The sequence below is a fragment of the Paramormyrops kingsleyae genome, chromosome 4, assembly GCF_048594095.1.
Source record: "Paramormyrops kingsleyae isolate MSU_618 chromosome 4, PKINGS_0.4, whole genome shotgun sequence".
NCBI lineage: Eukaryota > Metazoa > Chordata > Actinopteri > Osteoglossiformes > Mormyridae > Paramormyrops > Paramormyrops kingsleyae.
In genome coordinates this window covers 34,374,938-34,392,327 of record NC_132800.1, presented here as the reverse complement: position 1 = coordinate 34,392,327, position 17,390 = coordinate 34,374,938, and the positions used below count along the sequence as shown (strand labels likewise).

At 47.8% G+C, this 17,390-nt stretch overlaps 1 protein-coding gene across 4 annotated transcripts in view; it reads right to left on the bottom strand.

Annotated features, from left to right (window-relative positions):
- The window catches only part of st18 (ST18 C2H2C-type zinc finger transcription factor), an 82,837-nt gene extending 68,697 nt beyond the window's left edge, over positions 1 to 14,140 (bottom strand). For 2 of the 4 annotated variants that reach the window (XM_023815628.2, XM_023815635.2), the window contains exons 1-2: positions 14,009 to 14,140; positions 736 to 898 (exon numbers count right to left, since the gene is read on the bottom strand). In XM_023815628.2, the coding sequence (XP_023671396.1) occupies positions 736 to 898; positions 14,009 to 14,074 (229 nt within the window). In that variant the 5' untranslated portion in view covers positions 14,075 to 14,140. Of the gene's footprint in view, positions 1 to 735; positions 899 to 2,407; positions 2,792 to 13,330; positions 13,344 to 14,008 lie in introns of those variants that run through there. The other 2 variants (XM_023815630.2, XM_023815629.2) reach the window with 2 other exon arrangements.
- Between the last annotated feature and the right edge of the window lie 3,250 nt (positions 14,141 to 17,390).

The window sequence follows — 17,390 nt, the reverse complement described above, 5'->3', positions numbered from 1 at the left end:
AACACGCGCATTCGTTCGCTCGCCCGCCCGCCCGCCCGCGCAGGAAATCGGCTACTGCCGGGCCGACGGTGAGCATGGCCAGTTCGTCCTAGCTGCCCCCTCGCCGTGGGATTCGGTTGCGGAGATGGGGCTAATCTATGAAATACCCCCCCACACCCCCCCCCCCCCCCCCCCCACATGTCCCACTTCAATGGCTTTCAACATACTTTATTGTTCTTACATTATTGACACTATGGAACAGGGCCGTCTAGCTCTGTGGAGTGCCCTTGTCAAAAGTCCATCCACAGCGCCAGCGTACAAAGACACTTCCTGGAGGGACTACAGCTGGTATCCTCAATGGCTTCCCTTTACCGTAACACCTGTGACTGTTTTGTTGTGTTTCGCTTTGTCTTTGAGGTAAACAGTGGCTCAGCTGAGACCACATTGAACGCGGCGGACAAAGGGAATTTTTTTTCTGCCGCGGACAATGGCTCCTGTGTGTCCGCGGGAGCGGGCCCCGGCCGCCGGGGGGGAGAACGAGGTGCCGTGGTTAAAAATTAAGCTTCTCCCCAAAATCCAGTGGCACAAAAAATAAAAAACAGAGGAACAGGTATGTAAGCGGCTTTCTTATTTTCATATTTGTTTTTGAAGCACCAACAAACAAAACTGCCACGTGCCGCCACGGCGCAACTCGAACGAACGCATGAGGCCACATACTTCGCCGGCAGCTCACAGACGTTTGCCGCGGATCCATACCTTTTCCGGGGGGCTTGGTGCTACTGCTGCTGGAAGAGGAGGCTTCCTTGCTGTCCAGAGCTGGTTCATCTGGCTTCTCCATGGCCCTGGACTTCCGAGGGCTGCCCTTCCACTCACCGAAGCATTGCTTCACCATCCCCTCGTCGGCCTCTCGCATCGTTTTCTGCAAAACACTCTTACAGGTTTATCTCTGCGGGGCCAGGAGTCTCCGGGCTCTAAACGGCCCTCAACATATATCCCCCCGTCTGTAGTATTTATACACAAACATACATTTATATCCCCCCCCCCCCCCAAACCGCTGGCATGCATGGCCAGGAAGGGCGTGCCACATTTTTTTACACTGCGGTATAATTTTAGCGTGTTTCTTAGCGCCAGCGCAGAGCTCACGACGTCTTTTTACGACAGATGCGTCCCTCTGATATCTTTTATGTATGTCGCCACAATCATCTACATTCTTCGCGAAAAACAGCACGGTTCCCGGGCTGCGTCCAGGTTGCCGTCGACGCAGCCACTCTCCGTGGTGACGATGCTGGTCGCCGGCACCTGATCGGATGGATGTGCTCACGATCGTCCTTCAGAATTCCAACCCGCGGTCTGTACGGTATGGCGTGACAACAGCTTGCTCATAAAAAAAAAAAAATTATAAATTAAATTAAATTTAAAATGTAAATACTCAAAATGCAAAAAGGTAAATGTTAAGGGAAAATCTAAAAACAAACCATATTTCCTGGTGTAATTAAGCCTAAAGAAAATAAAAATAACATGTTGTGTCATAATTGGGTGTTGTACAGTCCACAAATACTATTACAAGGCTGATCAGGATTAGCTGTAGTGTATACCTAGTTATCTATTTCTGAGTGCCAGGCAGACAGCAGTGGGCAACTAAATTTCAAAAGCTGGCAAATCCAGTTGTCTCCTAAATACAGAAAGTACTTAAATCCAGAGCTAACATAAGAAAAAGGAGGATAAAGATGTGCTCGCATATCACCAGAAAGCTGGTGCACTCTTCAGTATCACTGGCTAGGTTAGACAAATACGCTAAGCAGAGATCAAAACAATCCCTTTGATCTGTAGCCTAGTTTCCAGAGGAATGGGTTGGCTCTTGTTGTAAATAAGTTGTATAAATCTGTACCGTTTGCCTCCAGGTAATATCAGAAGGGCCAGGGATTCACAGGCAAATATCTTGTGGTTAGTAAATAGATCAGATAAAAAGAAAAGAAAAAAAAAATACACAAATATTCCATGTGTGCTGGGACGGTTCCTGTCAGTGTTTTAAGCAGAACTGACTCATAACGTCAAAAGTTTTTGGGGGGAAAAAAAACAGCATAGAGAGATGTGTAAGCGGGTCCCTGACCGTGACACGAAATGTCGTTTTTCTGGAAACGCGAGTTTTTCACTGCGAAATTGTGCCTGAAAATAAAGGAAGTGGGGACAGGAGGACTGTCACACATTTAACTGCCTTTCCCACATATCCATCACACGCATGCATAAAGAGAAAAAAATCACGCCGTAAGAAGGTGCACGCCGGTGTTTGTGACGCATATATACGCGCATCACGCTCTTATGTAGGGACAGATACGCAACTACGCAAACACACGGGCACACGCAAAAAAAAGCTGCTCCTTTTCACGTTTAATCCTTTCTATAGCTGTTTAATGTAAAAACGTCCTACCTCCAGTGTCCCCCCAAAGTCACACACAGTGAAAAACATTGTCCGGCTCCACACAAAAGTGGCTTGAAGAACCAGGATATAGGAACCAAGCGACTTGCTGACTAACTTTGCCCTCTGTTTTGATCAACGACACAAAGGGAAACGCTGTCTATTCAAAACACACGGCATAACTCTTTTCACAAGCGGGGGAGGGGGGGGGGGGCGGCAGTGCCAGAAAACAAACGGGGCCATGTCCAGGCCCGCTCTCGCTCTCCCGTGAGCTGGGACCGGAACCGCCGGGTGCCGGGACGACCTGACACGGCGTGTGCGACTGATCACAACAGGGCGCTGTTTGTGAGCTGCGCCGTCTCCCAGAAAGCACTTGGGTCCAGCCCGGACTGGGTGCCTTTCAGCTGGGCATCTGGTGGTGTCGCCCTTCCCCCCCATTCCGAGGGACCGGAGCCAGCAGCTCAGCTTGTCTGCAGGGCTGTCACTGTTCTCAGGTATTTCACTGACCCGCTGAACACAAAGGGTGCGAAGCTTCGTTTTTAAAAGCATGACAAGGCCTCGCTTACAGGGACACCGTGTCAAACGGGCCGGACCAGAACAGGCCCTGCGCTGTACTGTCAGTAATATCAAAGCACAACCTCCTTTCCCAAACTGATTTATACTCTCGAATCCACTGTCTTGGTTGCCAGGTCGATACCAAAATGCTCCAGTCAAAAATCCAAATTGAAAAACGGTCACGTAAAAAGCAAAGCAGCCGTATAAGAGAACTAGCTGATCACAAACAAATCACGTACAATGGCCCTGTTCCCGTCCTGGGAACATCCCTCGAGTCCCACACGCTATTCCTCCAAGCCCTGTCCCCCTACTCACACGATCGTGTTACTTGACCACCCATAATTGGCTTAAGATGCAGGGCCACTTGGTTGCGGGTTCAAGTCCGGGGGAGAAGGGGTGCTAATCAGTGGCTAATAGAAAATGGAACGGAATAGCGTTTGGCCAGCAAACGGTAGTATAGTAACGGGCTGTTAGCGCCAAGCGGCTACATAATCACAATAACAGAATGAAAAACACACCACGGCCGTAGCACAGGGGCCCGTTATCGCGGCACGTGCTGTTTCAGGTCGGCCGCGAGCAAATTAAAACATCGGAAAGAGCGGCGAAATCGGGAAGTCTCCCCAGGTACATCTGTGTACCGTACAACCTCCCTTTTCATCTCTGAAGTGTTTTTCCCTCAGGAACAATGTATCTGTCCACAAAGGTGAAAAGAAAAGAACAGAAAAAAAACACCACCAGACGACAGCGGGCTGAGGTGGGCCTCGCGATCACGCTGTAATTCCGGTTAATTAATCCGGGCCCGTAAGGTGACGGAGCTTTCCCGAGCACAGCGACTGCGGGTCAACAGATTCGGGGGCTGTTGCTCCAGGCAGGATTTCAGCCCAGAAACATCCTGAATAAAGTGCACGTTTTAGTAGGAAATTTTCTTGAAGATCCAGCAGCAAAAGTTCCGCTTTATTTGTTTTTAAGCGAGTGTATTAAACTTCCCCGTAGCATCCCTATCGTAATCGCGTTACATTTCAAACCGGAGCCGCATTTCCGTTTCCCTTCCTGTCCTCTTGTTAACGAATAAAACTGAACAGAAGTCGCTCTTAAAAGCGTCCGCCACTGCTAATTTCCTGCTATGTCCTGGGGGGGGGGGGGGGGGGAAGGGGGGCAGAGGGTGGAAAGGAGCAGCTCGTGGTGGTGGTGGTGGTGGGGGGGGGGGTGTGGCCCGGGGGGTCACAGGGGCGGCACAGCACCATGCGAGGAAGGGGAGAGGCGCATATGTGCCACAACGCTAGCCGTGGCAGCGGGGCGACAGCCCCCCCCAGCCTGGGTGTGATGCTGGGGGGGGGGGGGGGGATGAGTAACTAACCAAACGGGCGTGCCAATCGGCAGGGCCCCGAAGACTCACAGCACTGGGAGTCTTTCGGCCCTGGAAGCCAGGCTTGCCGGGAAGGTCCAAGCGCAAGATTCACCAGCTGGAGGATGTGGCTCCGGAGAGCGGCTCGGCACAAAGGAGCCGGGCGGACGATTCTGCTCGGAGACCAGACCAGCGCCGGGCACCACCTTATCGGTCCCGGTTCTGCTGTTTTAGCTGAGTCCGCCTTGGAGCAGCTCCCTCTGTCCACTAGGGGGTATCGCACTTTTATACAAAGGAGTGCGGAGGCGGCGGGAACCAGGTTAGCTGGGGCAAAGTGGCCACGTTTCGCTCCATTGTCCCCGAACGCGTCTGTCTCCCTCGCCCGTAAACCAGAATCTGCGGAGCAGGAAACCACGCTCGTTCAAACGTCGCAGCGCACCCCCCCCCTTCCCCCTCCCCCTCGTGTCTACACCAGCGATTGCCACTGAATCCTTAAAAATTAAAAAAAAATAAAATAAAAAAGAAAAGAAATAAACGATTGGAATAATTCAGACGGGGAGCGAAACAGCTAGAAGTTCTAATGAGGAGAATCCTGCCAGGTGGCGGACTGGCTGGAGCTCCAGAACACACAATCTGTCTGCTCATGGTTCCAAAGCGCTGACAGCTGCCGTCGACAGCCCCGCGCTCCAGCAGGCTGGCTGTCCCTGCTCCCTGCCCTCCCCGCCTTTGGACTCCCCCCCCATCCCCATCCCCCTCCTACCCCCACCCCCATTCCCATCCCCCCCCCCACCCGACCGCAATGGGGTCACCCCCTGTGCCTCGGGGTCTCGACCGGCCGCTGGAAGGCAGAGAGGAGAGCTCGGAACCCCGGCGCGAGGCGGACGGCTGTTCCCTGCTACAGTTTAACCTCAGTTGACCCCAGGTGACCCCACCGAGCCCCACCCACCCATGCTCACTCTCCGGCTCCCCCCTACGGCATCACGCCTTTCACGGCCTGCATGCAGCCACACTTTCTCTCTCACTGACGCACGTAAGCTGATGTCAAGCAGCAGAATACGATTCAGGTTTTCCTCTCGGCACCACCTGCTACGTCACCCAGGCCCTCATGTGACCCAGACCCCAGCCTCCTAAAAAAAATGTGGCACACTACCGACGGGACGCCAAGTCTGCTATGTGCTTTACCAGCCCCGTCATGAGGACCCCAGGTCCCAAAGACGGTCACAGCAATATGCTTACTTTTATTGAAATGAAAAAATGTAAATGAAATGATGCTGTATTTGTCCTTTGCACACGTACGGATAGAGGTACATCCGCAATACTTCTTTTCATACATGCCATCCTGCTCTCCATTTTGTGGCACACACACACTTTATATATAGTTGAGAGGCTCGGGGTCCAAGTGAAAGGTCTGCCACTTATCCAGTGCTCCTGGAGAATTTCTGGGGACCCGCGACCTTGCTCAAAGATCCAAAAGACTATTCTGCCAAGGATGTCAATCGAACTGGCAACATTCCGATCACGGGTACAGTGACCTAACCCTGCTCAGCCACACCTCATCTCCACTGTAACATGTCGTAACAACTGCACCATTTTTCACAGCTGGACATATTAACTATGGTTAAGTTTCACATCTTTGTCAAAGTGAGCTAAAGTCAGGGCCTTCGTGTTAGAAGTGTGTTCTGAGCTACTGCTCCGCAACCGACGCTAGCCGGCGACCACACCGGCGCGTGAAGCTAAGATGCAAACTTAAGTCGAAACTCTGATCATCTGCTGGTCCAAAAAACCGCGAAGAGGAGCCAGAGGAAGTACATTATGTGATCCGACAGGCTTCTGAAGAGTAGAAAAAAGCTGTCGGGGATGTAAGGTTTGTCACGTCGCATTAGCATATTAGTCAAATGACTTAGTGACACATACGCCGCTCCTTCAGAACATCAATTTCACACCTAGGTTGTCCTTTTTTCATGAGGGGCCCAATTGAGCATGAGAAACTTTGCCGCAGAAGCCGCCGAACGCACAAATCCACACCCTTATCCACTAAGTTAGCATTGCGGCGCGGCTAAAAATAAAGACTGGCGAAGTTACCCTGATCCCTTATTGGTCCTATAGTTTGCTCCCGTTTAGCATTCACATCAACCCCCCCCCCCCCCCCCCCGCCAGCCACCCCCACCCCATGTAAACACCTTATTCTTCTGCTCCCATGGCACAATGAGACCGTAGCTCGCTGGCAGCAGATCCTGGATCTGTGCTCCCGGATCCAGCAGTCTATGTTATCAGCAGGTGTACAAGCGCCCGAACAAAGAGGTAACGGAGCAGCGGGTGGCTCTTGGGGGCTCAGCTCGACAGCTATACGGCCCGCCGAGGCCGCGCGTGGGGGCGGAGGGGCGTGTGTAGGAGCGGGCGGGCGGGCGGCGAACGCGGAAGCCTTCGGTCCCCCGCAGGGCGCCCTGACCGCCGCTTGCCCGTCCGTCATGCACCTCGTCACCCACAGCGTGCCAGATTCAGCAGCGGGAGGAATGCAGCAGTACCGCACGCTATACAGCATTATGGGAAATATTTGGCATCCGGTGACCCGTGCACAGGTGTCCTTTTTTAAATTAATTTTTTGGTAATTAATTTTCAGTAAATATCACATTTTAAATGAAGACTGCCACGTCCGATACACACTGATCAGCCGGTATTCTAACCACCACAAATTACCAAGTATATACAAATACTGACTGGAATCTATTTCTTCTATAACAGATCTTTCCACTAGATTAAGAAAAATCTCTTGTCTTTTAACCTATTTTATGTGTGTCCCTCAGGATTTTGAAATACCTGAATCCCCCCCCACACCCCCCCAGGTGCTGAAGCTCCATTAACATGCTGTAAACACAGTGAAGTTGTGCTCAGCAGCAGGTCAGGAAGCACCAATATGATAAGCTGTCAACGGTTTTTTTTTTTTTGGAACATTTCTGCTCACCATACCAACTAATTCTATGAGCAGGGCAGGAATTAAACTTGGCAAAGTGATGTCGAACTTCTCCATCGTCAGAGGCTGCCGGCTGGTCCTCGGATGGGAACAGGGAGGTGATTTAACCGACGGGGCCGAGGAGGTTCAGGAAATCCCCCACGTTGCTACAATAGAGAAGTTCTCAGAACCAGGATGATTCACAAAGCAAGGAACGTCGGCAAGGCAGCACATCCCTACGGCGGTAATGACTCTCGCCAGAGTCCTTTTGCCAGGTTTGGAACCTCTACATGGTCTAAAAAATGTAATAGTTTAATTAAAATAAATAATTTAAATGCTTTAAAACCTAAATAATAAACTCCGCCTCAACGATTTACCAATTCTAAAAAATATTACACGGACATCAGAAATTAAAAATGCCATTTACAACACACACTAAATCGATATCAGCAATACATCTCCATTCTGACATTCTGATAATTAAATCTAAATCGATGTTCAGTGTCCAGGTTTATGCTGAACTGTCCCTTCTAAGCACTATTAATAATGACAGGCCCTTTATTTAAGGCCCGATTCCCAGGACTTCCAGTGGGAGCGCTTTGGGTTGAGGTCCACGTGAGCCACAGCTTCCGCTGTGCTGCCTGAACCTCACCCAGCACGACAGAAGGGCATCTGGGGAAGCGTCCGCCTCCCCCCCCCCCACCCCACCCCACCCCCGGTCCTCTCCAGGGTCTTAGCGCCGGCGGATTTCGCGGCTAAATGTTTTGCTGTGAAGTAATGATGCAGAAAATAGTTAAACTGAAAAATGACAGATCTTCATCTGTCGAAGGGGCGGCCTGCCAGAGCCGCAGACTGGAAACGCTCGTCCGGCGGAGGCCAAATTAAAGGGAATAAATTACTGGGGTCTGCGGTACTGAGACTCGACGCCGACACCACATACGTTTCGGGAAAGAAGTCCTACAGCCATGTCACCGATGTTCGGGATGTTTCAGAAGCAGAGATGTGCCAAGAGCAGAGACCGCAGAACCCAAACACTAAAAAACTGGCCAGACTGTAAGACTGGTGAACTAAACTACTGCGGAAAATCTGTTTTTGACGTGTTCACTTTACAAAGGTCAGCCAGGCTACACAGGTAGTTCCCAATCCTCCACCCTTAACCACGATAAAGCAAACGGCTTCTCATCGCATCCACGCCTGTAACGATACACACACAGGACTGCATCGCACACGGGGCCGTCTCAAAACAAACGGGGCCGAGACTACAAACAGCGGCCGAAGTAACGCGTCTTGGAGAAAAATGGTTAACGTGAAGTCACCGAGTGCAGACGAGATGTTAAATCCATGCAAGAGAAGGAAAAAAAAAAAAAGGGAAAAAAAACACACAGCACGATTATTAATCGAAAACATCTCACCCCATAGCATTGGCATGAGGAATTGGGCTGGAGCCCAGACATACGCCCACCCAGAAGCAGCACCCCAACTGCAGTGGCAGTGGACGTCAGGTAAGTTTTCCACTACTCTTACTGTTCCAAGTCATCTGGTTTACAAATCGGATAACACAAGCGGATCACACAGTTATTAAGAAGTGGGTGTGAATTTTCAAGGGGGGAAAAAAAACACTTTATTATTCATTTGCCTTAACTTAAAGGCCCAGATAGCGATGAGGTGTATAAGAGACCTCTTTACTAAAATAGTTTTGAGGGTTCGGATGCCAGGCAGGTGACCCGGGGCAGTATATTTGGGACACATACCTGACCCAAGATACTTCATTTTATTGATTTATACGATCCTTTCATTCATGGTGATGTAAAATGTTTGAGAAAGCAGGATGAGGCCAATCCCAGCAGCAATTGGGGGTTAATGCCTTTACTCGGCGGTGAAACCATTCTCGGGTCCCGAACCAACAACCTTCTGATCAGAGGCACAGAATCCCAATTTGCTGGGCTGCACGGCACCACTTCAGCATACCAACGGTAGCGCTTAAAGACAGGAACATAAAATGTCAACTGGGGTAAAAGAATCTTCCACATGATTCTTTTACAAAGGAAGGAGGCACACCGCAGGAGCTGAAGTCACGGCAGATGGGGGCTGCGACCGGACTCCACGCTGCCCCAGAGGGCGAGCAGCTCTCTTTTGTAAATGCAGGCCAGTGTCACCAAAACACAACTGTTGTTACTTAGCTGGTTATGTACAATTTTCACAGCAATCAGCTAAATCCTACATTCAGCCTTGTGTACACGTAAAAAAAAAAGGGAAAAAAAAACTTGATACCCTTTGTCTAAGAGCCACAAAGAACAAAAGAAAGAGTGGGAAAAAAATAACGGTAAGTTACCGAACAGCAACACACAAATACAGGTAGCCCAACCTGTTTCCGCACCCTCTGATGAGACGATTTATTCCCAGACCTCTCTTCAAGGGCACCTTTTCGCCCTGTCGACTCCCACGCCGTCTTGCTATCAGATCTCTCCTCCTTGCCTTCTCCGGCGCGGGTGGGTTGGTCGACAAACGAGGGGGGGGGGGGGGGGCACTGGCGTGAACGCGGACCGCAGGCGACCCCGGCACCGGCGCCACAAGCTGCTACGAGATGCGGTCTTGCCGTGGGAGACGCGCAGAAACAACAGCTGGCACGCGCCGACTGTTACGGGGATGCCATCCAGGGGTCGCGTCGAAATTATGAGTTTAAGAGGCGCCATCTGCGCCAGGGCAACGCTACGCGAGTGAAGGAACGCTTGTTATTTATCCACTGTCGAGAACACGCTTCCCATTCCTCTAAGTAGTACCGATCGCGTGAGGTTTGCGCTTTCAGAGGCTATTAGGTCTAGATTAATACTGAGCACCATGACCGCGTACCCTCTGCGTCTTCCCGTAGGGAGGAAACCGCTGGTTTTGAGCGTTAACCTGGTCGAATGAGGTGTGACCAAAGTCAAAGATCATATTAAAGAAATTTTGGGAGAGAGGTAGCGGTTTGTGGAGGCTGGACGTAACGCCGCGTTGGGGGAGACCAGCCTTAAAAATCGGTGTAGGGCCTCAGTACGTGAGCACAGTCGGCATAAAAACAGGGCGTACCGTTCGCACCAGAATATGCTACACAAGGCTTAGTATGGCGTGTTCGGGATCACTGGGTAGAAGGGTGTCACCGTGGTGACTTCTGACAGACATTGTGAACAAAATCTGACTTTCATCATGGCCATGACATTTGAAGAATGCAGCCTAGGTAGCCTTTCTTCATCAACCAAAACATTATAGCATGGACAGAGACAGCTCATGCTACAAATACCTTTGTCAGTGTAGAGACAGGTTGACGATCCCTGACTGCGGCGCTCCTCATGCCATGATGTGAGTCACACCACTAACACGTGGACATATTACTGCATTTCTGAAAGGGCCAGGTGACAGTTTACACACTTAGCACATACCGAACACACCAACTGCTGTCACCCCGTATTACTTCAAAAAAAAATTTTCAGAGTGTCTCCCCACAAAACTTGTGAGAGCCACAGATTGGTCATTTCTATGCCGGCTGGAGGTGTTGATATTTATTTTTTATTTAAACATCACCTCTTTGGACTGGCTTTTATAGAAAAAAAAAAAACAGTTCTCAGAAATGAATGCAGTAAATGCCAAGTATTTTCTTTTTTTGCAAAGCAATCGGAGCAATGGCTTAGACACACCAGGAGAGGGCACTAGTTGACCTCTGAAAAAAGTTCGTGGGAAGTTGCATTAGGTCACGCACCTGAACACTTACTGTAATAGAAATATATTTCCCTGCACAGCAGAATGAAAAGATAAAAGATGCTTCACAACATTAGAGCACCACAGACAGTCACTAGATGTAACATGCCGAGGGGGCGGAAGATAAATTTATTAAATGATGTCATCGCTCTACAAGGAGGCTACCCTAGTTTCAGATCCAATATCGCCAAAAGTCATGTGACCACTGTAGTCATCATTAGCATTTGCTAATGATTAGTGCCAAAAACATTACAGCCAATATTATAACATCTATCCAAACAAAAATATTGAAATTTGTTGAAGCTATAGTGTATTGGCATTTCAATTTCATTGTATCACCTGGTTTTTAAGCTTCACTGTAAACTCACCCATCCAGCACAATAGTCAAAGATATTCTAATCAAAACAGAGAGCAGCCCCCTCCACGTCCACTACATGACCTGCACCTTACAGTCCCATAAGACTGGGGTCTGTTTTCCTTTGCTGACCCCTCAACAAACATCCTGACTCAGATACTCAAGCTCTGTTGCATCACCTTCCAAGACTCAACATCCATTTCTTCATCTTATACCGACACATCTCCCTTGTTTTTTCCTTTCCGCTGTTCCATTAAATCCACCTCCACTCCTATTTCTATCACCCCAGGGGTGCGGTGTGTGGCTTGGTGAGTTAGACTGCTATGCCTGTGACCAAAAGGTCATTGGTTAGAACCTCAGCAAGTCAGCCATATCTGTGCTGGGCCCAGGAGCCAGGGCCCTAACCATCCAGGGGCACCATTTACAACTGAATATGTCTGTGTCTCAAAGGAGAGCAAGACAGCATATGAGAAGCAGAAGTATTCCAAGCACGGATTCCCAAATGGCCCACAAAATAATAGTGCCATAGGCTCCTCATTTAGCTGACTGGTGAGAGGGTCTCCTGGGCGCGTTTCACTGACCGGGGTGTGGCGGCCTTGCAGATACCTCAATGGCGCATTTATCACAATAGGCCAGTTACAAATTTTTAAGTTTTCATAAATACATGCTAGAAATCATCCTGCAACCCCCAACCAGTGCGTCACAACAGCTAGAGTGGGAGTTTGCAACTTTGGGAAACCTGTCTCAAGGTACCTGTACTTGTGCAAATGCCAAATAAAGCATATAATTTATAAATTTCATCGGTACTGTATGTGATATGGTTCTGTTCGCTCTCAAACCTGAAGCAAGCCTTATAGGGATATTCCCAGAAATTAGTACAGCTTGGGTGTACTCCTGTGCAGTACACTTTCCCAGATAGCATCTGGGTTCAGCACGTCTGGGTAAGTCGATAATTAATTAATTAATTAGACAAAAAAAAGTAACTAACTAACTAACCAAACATTACAGAAAGATGCCCTTTGTACTTATTCAAAGCAAGATTTCCACCTGAAACTCAACAGCACAAGGTTCTACATTTCAAACCCTATAAAACAGTCCGCAGTAAAACAAACATCAAAATCACGAATTAAGCCCCAGGCAACGTGACTGATTTTAGTGATGGGAAGCTATGTTCAATTTACAGAATCGATTCTACCTAACTGTTCGTTTAAATGAATCGAACGTTCGATTAAAAGAATCGGTTTGGGGAGGGGGGCAGTACATGTTACTGCACTTTGTTCAAATACTTTTATCCAAACTACGTGTTTATTGAAAATTTATTTTTATTTAAATGTTGGTGATCTCTGAGTCTTGTGGATGTAGATTGATCGCTCCGGGATTAAGTACAATGAAAAACAATCACGTAAGCAGGCTTCAGCGTTTTAAATACCGACGAACGCTCAGCTTCCAAAAACCAGATAAAATCTCTGGTACCTGCAACACACCCTATACAATAAATGCTGGGATCCGCACGTTTATTAAACGGATATCTTAACTCAGGAGTATACTTTCGGCATAAGCAGGACCGGTCACATTGTGGGAGTTTTGGTCTCACGAGATTTGCCGAGAAACCGCTTGAACCGAACTCGCCAAAATGATGAACTACTCAGGGAGTCACAGGGAACCGCTACAGGGAACCACTGCAGCCGAACGCAACATGGCTACGAAGAGTACATGAAAAGCAAATATAAGTCAAATTAAAAAGGTTGTTTTATATATTAATGTGTGAAAAAAAGATTTTTAGATTTGAAAACCGGTTCGGCTTATTCACTGAGAAGAACCGGTTCCAAAGAACGATTCGTTCACGAATCTGACGTCACTAATCGATTTAAACTCTTTAAAACAAATCCAAGATGGCCATATCATTATGTGATACTGCCTCGCAATTGCAAATACAGGATCCATATTTGTATTTTTTTAATCTAATTTGTTTTTAGAGATATAAAAAGAGGAACAGACCTTCAGTAAGGGAGCAAAGATCTAAAAGCGACAAGGGCGAAAAATGCCGCAGGTGTAAAGGCGGCCTCAAGTGTTATAGGGCGCTTATGACAGCAGTAAAACAGAGCACTTCTGTTTTCGGGAAGACCGCTGAAAACGGCTTCTCTCTTTCATAAAAGTCAACGAAAGTTAACTCCGCAGTTGTAATTAAAGTAAAATAGCATTTGCACCAAAAGTCCATCAGTAAAACTGGGAATAACATTTAAAACCGCAAAACTGAAAAGTGTTAAAAGTGAAATCCAATCTCTGCGTAAACTAAATATTTCTGACAAATGTAAACTGAAACTATTCTTTAATTTATTAATATTTCTGTGTGAATCATAACATGACAAACAATAGCTGCTGAAGCTACGACTCCAAATGTCTCAACGTAATGTTTTAACTTGCATCAAGACGTTAAGGCAAACAAAGATATTCTCTTACTAGTTTTTACTACAATTAACAAGTTATTAAATATGAATGGTTAAAAAATATTAGTTTGATGGAAGTATGCGACCGCGGCTCAGCGCACTTAAAGTTGTGCTTCTTGTTCTGCTTTTCTTTTTTTTTTTTTGGTAGTGAATGAAGTAAAGAAAATATAAAGCGAAATTAAATAAATATGTATTACGGTAATACACGAGTTAAAGTTGTGCTACTTACTTTCAGAGTAAAAGAGTTGCGTTTGCTTGGCCTGTTTGGGAAAAGCAACAGCATCTTAAAAGTCATACAGCGTTCATCGTCGGTGAGCCGGTACTCAGGTGGTGCCAGGAAGCGGGCGGTGGAGCAGCGCCGAGCCGCCAGCCAGCGGCGCTCTACCGCCTGCAGGAGGAGCGGCTCCCACCGCGCCGGCTTGGGCGTCTTTGCATGCCTTTGTCATGCAAACCGCCTCGAATAATTCAGCCCACAATATGATTTAAAAAAAAATCATTAAGTGCATTTTGTTTATGAAAAGCTGCGTAAAAAAGTTCCGTTCTCTTTTTGGCGGGGAAAATTTGATTCATGCTCGAGTGTCATAACCTGTGACTAAATTAGTAATGGAATTACTGTATTTTAAATTTATTTATTATAAATAAATGCATATTCACAACATGGAGCTATCGTTGATAAACAAAAGTACAATCCCTTTCTCCTGAAGTTTAAACAAGGTCTACATTTTCACTTGCTACTATAGAAAATTGCGATTTATTTTATTATCTTAAATAATTATCATAAATCCATTGTTTTCTCTTGTGAAGTGGGCAGAACTTTCCTTAAGAGGGTAAGAAAGTTCAAGTTTCTTCACAAGTGCTCCTGAAGGGATTTGCATGCCAAAGATTTGCATGGCTTCTGCAAAAGATTATTTGCATGGAGGCTTTTGCCGCTGTCAAAGCTGTACATGCAGGTATGAATTTTGGTTTTGGTTAGTAGCTAGTTCCTGAGTTTTGTTTAGGTGAATTCATTATTCTGTGTTTCCTGGGATTGGCTACAGCAGACCTAGGTAAAAGCTGGCCCATTAGCCATGTATTTTTTCTAGCCTGTGTGATCGTTATAATGGAAAAAAGGTAAATCTTTACGTTCGAGCCCAACGACTGATAACAAACAGAAGTACTACTTCCAAAAACAAACAATTGTTCTGTTGTACCTTTCGTGAGACATGAGAAAATAATAATTTCGCCTTCCACGCAAAATTATCGGCCAGGCTTGGACTACAGGATGGACAGATTAATATTACACCCTTTGAAATACTAATCGCCACATAATGTGTGGGATTTTTTAAGCCATACATTAAAAGACAATGACTGACTGAAGTTTTCTCTGTGTGTTTGTACCGAAGAGGCGATGCAGAATCTCTGCGGACTGTAGCCATGGTAACATCCAAACCACATCCCCTGGAACTGAGGAGACCTATAAGCTCAGTCCAGCAGGCCGCTAGGATCGCCGCTACATCAGCATTTCTACTAGCCCCCCACAATATTCACCCAGGTTTAAAGCGGACTCTGGAAAACACTTTGCAGTGCCTCCAAGGGCCGCCACACACGCGCACGACACCCAGCCTGTCGTCTCTGCGGCATCAGACAAGCCCCCGTCCCCAACGTGCTACTGGCTGAGTGTCAGCTCCATCACCGGTGTGCCAGTTGCCCCATAACGGACGCGTCTGGGTGGGCGATGGTAGCCTGCCATCGTGTTAACGTCGACGCACCCGGGCTTTCATAGGGGTGCATTTGTACCCGAACGGGGGGGGGATATGTTTCAGTGGCGTTTAGCAGCTTCCTACAGTTTGTGCGGCATATTTAAACAGGCTAAATTACAGGGTTCGTTTGCAGATATTGTGGTCAGACTAAGGAGGCGCAGACACATGGCAGTAATGTGCCTGGTCCCGTGATGGGAGTATCTCCCAGTAGCTCAGTGGGGGGCTGTAAACATTAGCACAGAGAGCCAGTCTGGTACACATGCTTAGTCTTCCCCGGCAACCTCCATAGTGGGTGTTGTGTCACACATTTTGTCACTGAAGCCTGTCCCGTGAAAATGAAAAAAAAAAAAAAAAAAAAATTGAAAAAAAAGAAAAAAAAAAAGCCGGGATTGGACAGACCACTCTGTAAATCCCTTTAAAAAAAAACTCTGCCCAAATGTGACAGCAGACGTATGCTCGGTGGCGGGAATGAAGCAAAACATTGTAAGAGACACCCCTAGCCCCACATGTCGCTGGAGGCACGGCTGCCACACTCCCCGCTGTGAGCTGGGAAAGTGATCCGGGTGCGTCTCCGCTGACGAAAAGGGCAATGGCACTCTCAGAGCCCGGCTGAAGCCTCCCCGAGTGCCGGCCCGCCCCCCCATGGGGACTGCCAGCGTGCTAGCGCCCCTTGCCGCAGCCTGGCTTCTGAGCAGGCCGCGTTCTCAGGTGGAGGCTGACGTCGAAGGCGCGTTTAGGCTTCGACGAAAGCGTACGTTCGTTTTGAACTCTGCGGGACTCAGAGGGTGTAATGTCTTCGTCAGGACGTCGGTGGGCTGAATGGAGCTCATCTTTGCACAGAGACGAAGGGAGCGAGATGGTGGTGCAGTGATCAGCACTATCGCCTCACGTGTCTGGGACCCGGGTTCGAGTGTCTGCCAGGGTGTGGACATTTTTGCTGTGGAGTTTGCATGTTCTTGCCGTGTTGTCATGGGGTGTCCTCTGGGTACCCCACTTTCGCCCCACAGTCCAAAAACATGCTGAGGTTCCCTAGAATGGGTTATTGGCCCATCCTGGGTTGTTCCCTGCCTTACGCCCAAAGGCTCCGGACCCCCCCCCCCCCACTACCCTGAACAGGACAAGCAGTTTCAGAATATGGATGGAACACACAAAGACCAAAGACTGCTTTTCAATGACCCCCTGGCTCCATGTTGTCATTGTGTATTCCTGGCCAAATGGTGAACTTTTTTGACTAGTTCATCACCAATGAATGGAAAACAGAATCACTAGCTAATTCAAAAGATTGAATTTTTATTTATTTCGATTAGCCTGCCCTGACTTTTTAGATATGTGTTATGTTATATATATATATATCTTCAGATGAAATGTTTTACCCTTTTATTCACTCGCTTAAAAACAATTTACATGGAAAACAATTTACAATTTACATAGCTTTCCTTTTTTTTTTCCTACATATGAACGTACCTCTTTGTCCATGTTTTGCTCTTTTTTTGCTCATTTTCTGATTCATGTCAAATCAGTTCATTGATACCACAAGTTGCCTCCACATTTGGGGGAGTTTCATAAACCAGGACTCCTTATTGTGGGGGGGACAGTGACTTCCCAGCACGGGGGTCGCTTCGTGACGTTCCTTCTGAACCAGATGATCCTGCCGCCTTCTCATCCGTGTCTCTGTCTTTTGGGGCCGCTTGTGACGAGAACGAACCGATACCATGGAGAAACTAAACAGCTGCACAAGCAAGACAGATGTCATACACCCTCGTGATAATTCTGTGTCACTTACTCATGCAGTTATAGATGTCAGTTACGTAATATTGACTCTTCATTTTTTGATGTTTTAGTCAAAGTGCTTCTCATCCCAGTCCTCAGACA